At 27.7% G+C, this 13,120-nt stretch overlaps 1 protein-coding gene across 3 annotated transcripts in view; it reads left to right on the top strand.

The window, feature by feature from the left end:
- The window catches only part of LOC113557457 (GTPase-activating Rap/Ran-GAP domain-like protein 3), a 285,169-nt gene extending 275,966 nt beyond the window's left edge, over nt 1-9,203 (top strand). For 2 of the 3 annotated variants that reach the window (XM_026962994.1, XM_026963011.1), the window contains exons 19-22: nt 1,843-1,926; nt 2,757-2,875; nt 2,975-3,092; nt 6,093-9,203. In XM_026962994.1, the coding sequence (XP_026818795.1) occupies nt 1,843-1,926; nt 2,757-2,875; nt 2,975-3,092; nt 6,093-6,328 (557 nt within the window). In that variant the 3' untranslated portion in view covers nt 6,329-9,203. The remainder of the gene's footprint in view (nt 1-1,842; nt 1,927-2,756; nt 2,876-2,974; nt 3,093-6,092) is intronic. The other variant, XM_026963003.1, reaches the window with a different exon arrangement.
- The last annotated feature ends 3,917 nt before the right edge of the window (nt 9,204-13,120 follow it).

The raw sequence follows: 13,120 nt of genomic DNA, 5'->3' as shown, positions 1-13,120 counted from the left end.
GTGTCACTAAATACTTTTTTCAAACTAAAAAATATCTGAAAACTATAATACATAATTATTATTTAGGTATTTTATTTGTGGCTGCTGTCATCATTTCACATAACTATTCTTGAAAATAATCCCTCGTGACATATTATATGGTTCACTGTACACATTCATGCAATATATCTGTATGTATGGATATATAGAATGTACTATGCTTCTTTTTTGCAATGCAGTATTTCCAAATGAAAAAACTGCAGGCCTTAATTTAAAATTTTCAATGTAATACCTACGTTATTGGTGAAATAAACATGATTTGTTTATATATGCTATTAGTTACGATTTTATAATATACAAAATAATTTAATGTTTAGTATTATATAATACATAAACATATGAGTTTTAATATAGGTGTTTTTACTCAGCCCCCATTATTAAACGGCGTACCTCGATACCTATAAAGTTTGAATAGGTCCGCAAATATACTCCGATTTATTTGGAAAAATTATTCCCCTCGGCGTACGTCATATTTTTCAATTTGAAAAAATAAAATAAACTCACTTAAACTTTATAATGATAAATATAATTTATCGGTGGGCGTACATTATTAAATCGGAGGTGCGATATAGCGTGTCAATTAACCATCTCGTCTCTCGCCAGGCAACATAATTCATCCTGACCGTATCACGCACACGCTACAGTAAAAAAAATCATCGATAACACCTCTAATACTACAAAGCATATGTACGAAATATTGCCTTTTTATATAATTCAAGATAATCTTTTTAATCAGATACGCTAATTTATCAAGTGTAAATCGTCTTGGGATTTTTGAATAGTATTTATAATGGTTTAAAAAAGACGAGGTGCTCCGTAAGTTTTCGCTGTTATAGCAGGAGTCATACTTCATACTACACGTACTCATATATTATAGTCAATAGTCATAGATACTTCGAAATATACTTATGAACAAAAACAATTCGTTCGTTATCGATATTTTCCAAACCAACATTGTTGTAGTATTCTGTTTTGAATAAAAAAATAAAAATTATAGTTTAAAATTGTTTAAAAAAAATGTTTTCTTAGAATATCATTATCTCAAACATTTATTTCTAAAATTGCAAAAATTGACATGAAAATTAATATTTTCATTTAAATAAATAGCCTTATACGGCTGTAAATACCATATTCATGTATAAAACACCTATAAAACATTTTTGAATAGTTATTTTATTATTTATATATTATATTAATATATGTTTATCGCATGTATACATATTATGTATTATGTTATTCACATATTAACGAGTCTATTATGATTTAAGACATTGTTTACGATAAACTTATTTATTAATATTGTGTATATAACTATAACATTAAAAAATATTAATTGTTTAATCACATTTCGGTATAATTTATTTTTATATTTTTGTTCGACCAAAAAAGTTTTTCTTTTTTTAATAATTTTTACCACTTCCTCCTTATTGCAATTTTCTTTACAACACGACATTGTAATTAACGTTTAAAGTAATATGGTATTAATTTATACTTCAATAGGTGCTTATTTTACTATTTTATATTAAAAAAAGAGTATTAAATGTTGCCAAATTTTAAAACCTATCAAGAACCAAAAAAAATGTAATATACTTTTAATAGACCATCACAAGCGCTCACACATACACACGCACACACCAAATTACTATACGCTCGTATATGTCACGTATACATAAGATGAAATTCCACGTGTTTAAATTCATTACAGGTTCTATTTATGATCTATTCACGTTTGAATTCTTTCTAGTATACTAATATGAGCTGTATAATGAGTTTATAATTAATTCCGCACATCGTGTTTTACAGACACTTGTCATTTTCAAAAACTCAGTGAGACAAACAATACAACCGAATTTGATTTCCATTGGAATTCCATTCCGAAGGACATAGGTAATTATAATGAATCATTTGTATGGTAAACCGTCTCTATAAGCGACGCGTCTAATTAAGTATAGTGGTTTGGCGTTTCGGTGAAAAGTCAAACTTTACAAGACAGCGAATCGTTCAGTCAAGTTTCGTAGTTTGAACGTCTGACGGTTTCTACATGTTATTATATATTTTTTTTATCTCCCCGACGTCACATTTCACGGTTTCATTTTAACGACAAGCAAACTCTTTTTTTTTACTAGCTAAGTAATATTATACATTTAAACATAAGGTATAGATAAATATTGCCTATATTGAACGATCATATATATTCTATACTCATACATTATTCACAATATGATTTTTTATGAATAATTTTTCATTTAAAAAAACTTTCTTGTACGGAATCGAATTACCGATTTGCAGTCTTGAGTAATACTAGTGAAGCCAGTTATTCGGATACTTAGACTTTAATCTGGAAAATCTGATATTCCAAACGTTTTAATGTATTATTTTAATTTAGCAAATTATCTATAGCTGAATAACTGAAATAGATTAAATTATTTTTCATATTGTTTGAACTTACTGGAATAAAAAATTGCCTGTGACTTTTGGTCATAATTATAACGTAATAATATTATTATAAATATTTAACATATATGTACCTTACAGAGAATTTTACTTTGATATTAAAAAAAAATGATTCGTATTTCCGCAGTTTGTTCTTATAAGAATAAAAAAAAATTCTTATTATAATATTATATTATATTATTATAAATATTAAACATATATGTACCTTACAGAGAATTTTACTTTGATATTAAAAAAAAAAAAAATGATTCATATTTCCACAGTTTGTTCTTTCCCATACATCATAGCGTTTACCACGGATACAATGGAAATCAGACTTATAATCAATGGCAATTTAGTTCAGACTATGGCTATGCCAAAACTAAAATTAATTTGTTCCAAGGTAATCAAGTAATCAAATATATATATTTTTTAAACAAAAACCTAACTAAATTATTGGTATCTATTATTTAATTATTGTGATTATTATTTTTTAACATAGAACGACATATATTTTGCAACTACTGCTCCGGAATTTTTCCACGGTAAAATGGAAAGACTGCAAATGGACCAACAAAAAGCCGAACGAGAGAGCATGTCGCCGCCTGCTTCGCCGCACTGTAAATATTATGTTTATAAGGTTATACGGTTAATGAAATAGGTACAGAAGTTTTGGCATAATATGATAAATTATATCAAAAAAGAAAACATCAGAAAAATACCTGGTATAATGTTTATGTTATGGCCTATAGGTATTATAGGTAGGTACCTATAATACTATAATTGCAACATTTCAGTCGTTTGAAGTTTGAATACACACTTTATTCAGCGATAGTTTAACCATAAAGTACAAGACTCACATTCACATGAAACAATAAAAAAATAATATTGTACAATAATATACAATCCATCCTTACCTACACGCTTATGTTTTTCAACAAAAAATAATAAATAATTTCATAAGTTAGTCTAAATGTATATTTACAGTTAATATAAACGATAAACAACCAAACAAGACTTAACATTTTCATTGTACTGTCTAACTATGGGAGCTGGATGGTTAAATAATGGGAATTTTCACTGAACACATTAAACAAATCTTAAATAAAATAAACCAAAGGTTGTGTAGGAAAACTTGAATTTTAACATCAAAGATTAGGTTATTCAGTAGTTGTGTACAAAACGTAATTCATCTATACCTATTCTCCTATACCTTATTTAAATAAAAAGTATCAAATCAGTATTTCTTTGTCCTTAAAATTGATTTAATACTACTGAACATACTTATACAATGTTGTATTTACATTATTTGATCAATAACTAAAGACCCGCGGCGACCGTGGGTCTTCGTTTCGAGGGTCTAGCGAAAATACATTTCGATTTGTATTGTACACCGTAAAAACTTAATTCAAAATTGACTTCAATTAATTTGAAATATTTTATAAATTCTGCGAAGTTTATTTAGTGATATGCTTTTTGATAAAATAATAATAATATATTAATAAACAATCACGAATAACATCAGATTAAACAGTGATTAAACAGTTTTGACAATAATAATGAATACAAAATAAACATGAGTATATTTTATTTCCGTTATATTTTGAAAATATTTTATTAACATACCACCGTATAACAGACAAAAATATATGTATTTAGTGCTCTTGATTAAAACTGACAATAAGTATTCAAAGACTGTTATTTTAGGTACATGGTCGAGATTGAAAAAGTATACATATTTTACAAGGTTCTTTTGTTTTTTTGTGTATCATAAAACTAAAAAACAGTAGTAAGAGTAATAATTAATGTTTGGACAAGCCATAGAATTTTTTACTGCTCGTATACATACGTAAAAAATCCTGTGTTCATTTGATTTTCCCTGTTCTAGTGATAGCCTATTTTCAAGATAAATCGTATTGCACTTGTACAATTGCGCGTATCTATATATTATCACTTAAATATTTTTTCGGTAGTATTTAACATTAACATAATAGATTACAAAAAAAACAACGTCTTAATTATTAATTATTCGATTAGCAACAAAATCATAATGCTATTTAAATAATGCGATGTTCACATTTTATATACTTATTAATATAAATAATAAATAATAATAATATACATTATTATATAACATACATCTTGGTAACCAAGCCCGAATTAAGATAATTTTGGGCTCGGTACCAAAGAATTATAGGGGCCCATAACCTTAATCAAAATATTGGCGACCCATAAAAAAAATGTTTCAGACAAAAAAAAATTATATTCATAAATTTATTTCTCACATTTTTAAATACAAAAATATTAATTTGTGCAAATTATTGAACATATGTTTTCTTTTAATATATATATGAAATATACTATTATTATTATATCCAAATATTTCTGATTTAATAAAAAAAAACATACTATTCACCAGGGGCCCACTATTATTTGATACCCGTTGTGGATGCCCCCCTGGCCTCCCTGCTCCTTTTAATCCGGGGTTGTTGGTAACAACGGCAATAACAATTCGGAAAATAAATCCGCATTAGGTAAACTATCAAAAATGTATTTAATCAGCATAGCCTAAAAATAATTATTGTCTTAAATGCAAAGCCATATTGAAGATTTTAATGAAATATTTTTTTGTAAATAAAAAATTATACTGAATAACTTAAAAAAAATAACTCCATTTATTCCGATTCATACATATAAATTATAAAAAAAACGTGCATAATATGAAGCATATAGGATTTCGATCGATTTCAGCTACTTAAAAAATGTCGGTGTGAAACTTAAACTTTGTATTTTGAATGCAAAACAATAAAACCGTTTGAACCGAATAATCAATTACTATGTTCAGAATTTTAATGTATGATTTCCATAACGTCTAAACATATAATGAAAACCTGTGACTAACTTGACCTACTCGCTTTTTTGTTCTTATTCTGTTTTTTATGAAAATAATATATCTGGTGTATAATAATTGTAATATTATAGGCACAGGCGCATTTATATTATAATATATACGGACATATTTATCGATTGGAACGAAGTTTGGGTGGATACCGTCTTTTTCTCGTAAACAAAGATTTATCCCACCATTGTGGGACTAAGCCTATGTAGACATATAGTGCTAGGAAAATAAACTATAATATTTGAATGTATATTTTGATTTTGGATTTAAAGATATAATTGAAGATATAGATAATTCAGGTTGTCTGGATTTTTGGAAAATATCATATCGTATAATGATTATTTAATAATTAAATAATAACATATCTAATTAGGTAATCAATTATTTACTAAGTCTAGGTATAACTTTAGAATTTTATAAACTTGTTTTATTCATGATTCGGGTACCTGTTATTTGTTTAAAATTGTTTAATAAAATATGAAACATAAATAATTAATTAAATATAACTCATTACGATTATTCGATATATCAAAAAAATAAACTTATGAAAATCCAAATCATCCAGATATCTGACAAATTTGATCCACGTACCTCTAAGGATATAACTAAATACTGTTAGCACAAATATAGCAATATGATATTAATTGACTATTAGTGTCCGTAGAACGTATAAATAATTTGTGACGTTCGAATTATAATTCCGGACGCTTTATATTTTCAGTGTCTCCGGAAACGAAACCGCTTCGCCTTTATCGGATACCTTTGAACGCACTCACCGGCGTGGTCGGTCCGTACGATCGGAAGTGCGTGAACGAGGCCGACGACTCGAACGAGAATAAAGCCGTTGAAAACCTCAAACTGTCGGAAAGCAAATCCCGGACATCGGCGAGCAGAAGTTGCACAGCCTCGCCGACGACTGGCCTCAACACGACTAATCTGATGCTGCACAAGACATAAACGTTACAGCGGTCATTACTCGCAATATAAAATATAAATACAAAAATATCTTAACGCGTAAACCTACATAATATTTTAAAAAAAAAAATTGTTGTTACCGCGCATTCCTCGGTGGCATATTCAAGCGGCCGTCCGCCACCACTAATGATCAACCGTGTTGTCCGCAAAACCCAATGAGAAGATTTTTTTAATTTAATTTAAAAAAAAATTAACTCCATTCTCAACGCCCATACGGATATCGTATATAGGTACCTATATTATTATACACTACCATCGTGGAGGAGGATCGCGTCATATATATCATAATACGGTATCAATGCTGATCAAGTGCATTCGTGCCAAAATTGCTTAGATATGCTACCTACTGCAGTTATTTAATACACCTATTATTATTAAGATTATTATTATAAGCTAAATATTATCATCTAATAATCCTTCTATATTATATACAAAATATGCATTTACCGTTTGAATTTAGAAAACACAAGACAACGCATAAAATAAATAAATATTTAAGTACCACATTTCATTACATTACAATACATTTTGAATCGTTGCGAATCACTGACTTGCGAAAAGGATTTCGACCCATATTCACTGCATATTTTCCAGTATAGTGTATCAAAAGCATACACGTATTCTGATTATTTTTTACATTTTAAGAGTACCTACCTATGTAACATAAAATGAAATTTTGTAACACGCATTACTTTACTCTGTCACTCTAATAAATACTCCTCGTCTATTTATTAGTTAAAACCTTAAAATATTGACAACTTCAAATTTTTTATCTTTTGATATTTTTAAATACATGAAATTCGTGTACGAATATTCTAGAGATCTCTTTATTATAGCATTTATAGCCTTTATTTGTACCCCAAATTAAATTTATCGACCCGGTTAATGTCAAACATTATTTTTAATTCTTAAAACGTGATCAAATATATTTTTATTATTATTTTGATTTATGATTGGAATATTGTTAAAATGTTAAATTGTAATGGGTATAGTATAATACATACTAACGTGTTAAAAGTAATATTCGACAAATTAAGGCGCATCTCCTATAACCTTATTTAAAAACTATACTTATAAAATATTTTCTGGATTAAAAAGTAGTCCCTCGTATTAAAATAAAAACAATTGTAAAAATGTTTACTTCAAATACATTAGATATATTATATAAAACGAATATATTTAAGACTCTTTTAACGTTGTTAAGTATAATTTTGTGTATGATGTTAAGCATGACGAGTTTTGCAAGTTAAAAATTATCATCCCTTATTAAGGATATTGTTATACACACCGCATAAAATTCAATATAATATAATAAATACATTCCGTTCTTTATATTGTACTGTATAAGATTATAAAGGGAAAAAATGTTTTCTATTTTTGTTAATTATATAATAATTAGATAGGTATATTATCTTATTTGGTTTAATTAATAATATTAAATTAAATTATTTATTATTACCGTTATTATATCGATTCGTCGTCAAATTACTCGTCAGAGGGCTACGAATATATATATATACACACAATAATACATAAAAATGCTATTAAATAAAAAATTATAATAATATTTATAAAGATTAATTTTGAATTTGTATCAGATTGTCTGTACATATAAAGTTCCGCTCACGAATATTGACCGCGCATATTGTTTGACTCGAACTCGTAGGTATTTTTTGGTTTAAGTGCGCATGTGGTTGAAAATATTTAATACCCGTGCTCAATATTTTTAAATCCCCTGGTACTTTAAAAATACTATTTAATGTGTTTTAAAATTTTTAATTTAAATGCAACAAACGTGTATTTTCAAAATAATTCTTTAAAAAAATAAATTCTATAAGACGGAATTACCTGCTACTATTATACTTTTGTCTTATATGAAAACTTTTCTGTGCTCTAACTTCCGGTACCCAATTTCTTAACAACACGCGAGCATATTAATATTAATTCCAGTTGATATAAAAAATATTTATGAAGTCGGATAAGGGTAAACAGTTAATATCTTTATCGCACTCAACGGCGGCGGAATCTAATTGATTGTATATGCTTAACACGGCAGTGCACGTACATTTTGAACACTGTTATCTTTTTCTCGTAATTGTACCTCGGTGTTTACAAGTTACAACTTTGGACTTACCCAACCCTATATTATTCTGTCTTCCGCAAACAGAATTCGCCTCTGATCGATTTTACAACAAAATTCGCATTCGAAAAACAATATAACCACTCGTATACACATCTATCGGACATTCGGATATATAATTGGTTTTCGAAATCTCATCCGAATAAAAAACGACTTCATTATACTACACAATATGTTTTTGTCGGAAATTAATACGAAATCGACAAACTCTAATTTGACGCTGTTGTAAAACGCGGCATTATGTTTTCGAGATCACAGTTATTATGATTATTTTCAACTCCCCATCCGAGGGAGATCGACCGATCCTCCACCTCCACTCCGAACATCGTGTACAACACCGCCGTGGTTTTCAAAGCAATACGTCGCACCTGAATATTCTTTTCCCGAGGCAGTCCCTGTCCCCGAATACTAATTTTCAAATACCAAATATTTCACGAGCTACTTACACACAACTATTGAGCTGCAGATTTGGACCGAATCGCTATTGCCTCTTTGTACATGCTCGTTCACGACCATATACATATTATTGTCAGGGGTTTGTTATTATGATTGAAAATAAGAAAACCCACCAAGTTACGTGCATAATACCGTGTTGAATTTTCATTTCATTTTCATTTTTTGATATCTCGAGCATGTTATATTAATATTTTTGTCCGACTGAATTATTATTATTATTCATTACTACATGCATACTATATACTTATAATACTATTAATACTAAACACAACTCTATACAGGTAATTCTATATTATAATATTATAGATTAATATATTTAAATGTGACGACCACGTGTAAGTCACATATTATTTACGCGGTAATCGTACATAAAATATTACGTTTCGCGTGGGATTATAACTTATCTATAAACTGCAGTGACCGTACACGCAATAAGGTGTGGACTGAGCCGTTGTTCAAATTTCACTAATTTCAGGCATCTTTTTCCTTTTTTCTTGTCGAAAACCAAAATTTATATCGATTCGTGCTTTTAACGAACAAGCTCGTATACAAGGAGGGAGGTAAAGTAGAATCATTTTTATCATTGAGATAATAATAAAATAATGTAATTTAAAAATTTACCCCCCCCCCCTCCCAAAAAAATTTATCCAGAATACGTGTTTGTTAACAAACAGTTTTTTTTTAACAGAAACCAAATGCCTGTAAAAATAAAATGTTAATTAAATACCAAATAAATAATACGTAAATACGGCCCGTTAAATTTGGTGTTCGCCTTCCACCACAACAGTTCTGTAGAATTTCAGCGACGACGATATCAGAGAAACTGCTATTGGATATACCTGAATCGCGTATATTATTACAGGGACAATATAACTATTGACCCACATAATCCAACCACTTTTGAAGGCATTTAATAATTATTATGGTTCCGCATATAATCGTGGCTTTTCCGTTTGATGGATTAAATGGATAAAATACGGTTTTATCCGACGAAACCAGACAACATAAATTACGTGTCACACGTGTGTCCACGTAGTATTAACAGGCACACATTTCTAAAATTTCGAATTTCTCTGCATAGGTACTTATTCCATTTCTTGAAATCGACTTTTGACAGATAATCATTGTAATACACGTCCGACACAGAAATCCGTATCCTTCGTACCTCCACACAGGGTTTCAACCTATGTAAATTTATACCTTAAGGATTTCTATGATTTTTTTTAAATGTTTAAAGTTACCTATATATAATATATATTATACTAATTATTAATATTATGTGAATATTTACACGATTTATGCGTTGTTATTCTGTCGGTGACATGCCCGTCGAGTGCAGCGCAGTGGTCGAAACTTTATAAATTTTATATTATAATAATTATTATTAAATAATATTAGTTTTTAAAAGAAAATCTATCTTTCCAGTTATAGTGTTGGGAACGGGTCCTGGTATAACAAATATAAAATATAGTTATTATTATTATTATTATTATTATTATTATTATATGTATATGTGTGACAAAATTATCATATCGTTTATCTAGTAAGTATAATTATGGCCGTATAAGTACTTATAACCTAACCTATCAAGTAGAATTCAGCGATACGATTATTGTGCGGTGTTAATAAAAATGCGAATAGGTACAATATTGAAAATTAATAAATGCGCATATCATCTCATCGAGTGGCAGTGTATAAATTCTATTTTGAATTTATCGTATTCATATATTATAGTGGAATATTCCGATACTGCAGGTATATATGTATAGACATTTAAAGGTTATGTTAATTTATTATTTCCACAACAGTACCTATTTCAAATAATATTTGACAATATATACAGGGTGATATCCTTTGACATCAGACACCCTCACCAGCATCACCCTTTAATAATACAATAATTTCAAATTTCAAATTCTGATTTTTAGAATTTTTAAATAGGTACATATAAATACCATATTTTAAAATATTTAGATTTATAATATGATTTAAGAAATGTCCTGTGAGAAATCAACTATTTTTTCATATGAGAATCAAATTTTTCTATTGCTAAGCAGATTTTTTTTAAATTATTATACTTTATTAAGAAGAATAGTCCTTAGTAATAACTAAATATCAAACATAAAATAAATGTAAAATATAATCTAATACTTATTAAATATATTAATTATTATACTCAGACAATTTTTTACAAATATTATTATCACATAACTCATTCTTATTATTATTTTCAAATAACTACATATAGTTTAATAATTAAGAAACTACTCATTAAAATGTTTATTTATATAGTTAAGTACATCAAAATTTAAAAAAAAATCATCTGTGTAACAATGTATCTACAGTAAGAATAATAGTTCTCGTATGAAAACATGAAATCGTATAGCTACAGAACAATTCCTAAATGTTATAAAAACGCTATGTATTTTAAAATATGGCATGGAAATAGGATAAGTACCTACTCAAAAATTCCAAAATTCAGGATTTTAGTGAATTTGTTATCAAAGAAAAAATGGACATATTATTTGGGCACATGTGACATATACACATTTGACGTGTGATACCACATATAAATTCATGGTATTTCAAATATTTTACCTGTAAAATGAGTACCTACCTATAATTGATAAGTCCAATCCTTACAGTAGCCACTCGATGTTATGACATTTTAGATAATATTGTAACCGATATATATTTTTGACTTATTGTGTGTTTAAATGTTTAGGAGTGCCTAATATAAAATATATACGTTATGTTTTAATCAAAATCAATGTCAATTTTTTTCCATATTAGAATATTATATTATAGTGTTATTACTGTTATTGTAATAGTTTTACATTTACTTATATTATATTCCAATATACGATTATTTTTTTTTCGTTCGATGATAACTTTTATCTCGAACCGATGTTTGTTACCATAATATATACGTTTTCTATGATTTATAAATCGGTGACTTACCGATATTACCTGCGTCGTGCTAGAGAGAGTACAGCATAAACGTTATTAAAATATAAAAGAATAACAATAATTTATATCAGTTGTTATTTTGAGTTGTGTACTTATAAAAAATATGAACCTTGTTATGTCATATTCATTTACTTACCTTTATTGGATAATATGATTTGTCTACATTTTATTTACCATGTTATTAAATTAAAATAATAAAGATACCAATTATCAAGAAAAGATTAAGGAACTTATATTATACATAATACCTATATAATACTACAATTATAACACTATTATAAATTGATTATACATTATATAATATATATGTATATATATTATATATATAAATAAATATTGTACTAATATTATTATTAAAAATAAATTTCAAAAGCTGATATGTTTAATTATGAAATATTGACCAGCTGATTTTATACGTGTTATGAACAATTATCTCTTTAAGTTTTAACAAGCTCGATAAAATTGCGATTTTTTTTTTTTTTTGACAAAACGTTACATGATCTATGATCATGTTTACTCATAACTCAAATTCAATTATGTAATAGATATTTGGTTCATAAAAAGATAACGTTCATTTCAAAATAGATATACACTATACAGGTATCAAAATCGAACAAGAACCGGTCGGTTATTTACGGTGTGTACCTACGTCAAATATCAATAAGTGATTAATAATGCTCAAACATCAAATTTTGAAGTGAACGTAATCGTACCGGCTAAAAAACTCGTCGAGATTTGTACAAACGTATGGCTTATAATCATGTAACCTTTTTATCTCTTACCGTTACTTTAGCTGCGGTAGAACAGTAGTTTTCAAAATTAAGAATTATAAAATCATATTTCAAAATCTCTATGTCACAACAAAGACCAAATCATAATTAAGTCCATTTTCCAATTAAAAAGTCTAATAGCGATATCTCAGACATTCATTTCATTCTTTTCACAAATTTAATACTCTTAATTGGATAAAATACTTTATTTAAACTAATTGAACTTTCTTATCTCTTCAAACGCACCACCACGAGTCCAACGTGTAGACGTACGGTTTAGAAGTTTTTAATTGTAATAGTGAAAAATAATAACAATGTTCCGCATTGGCTAGTCCGTGTGATGAATCTTACATTCTGACATAATCACAACATTAGAATTTGATGACATTGTAAACAACTTTTTGTTAACTTAGTCAAAAATAAAGTTTTTAAAAATTC

This window comes from Rhopalosiphum maidis, chromosome 1 (assembly GCF_003676215.2).
Source record: "Rhopalosiphum maidis isolate BTI-1 chromosome 1, ASM367621v3, whole genome shotgun sequence".
NCBI lineage: Eukaryota > Metazoa > Arthropoda > Insecta > Hemiptera > Aphididae > Rhopalosiphum > Rhopalosiphum maidis.
This window is presented reverse-complemented; position numbering and strand designations above follow the sequence as displayed.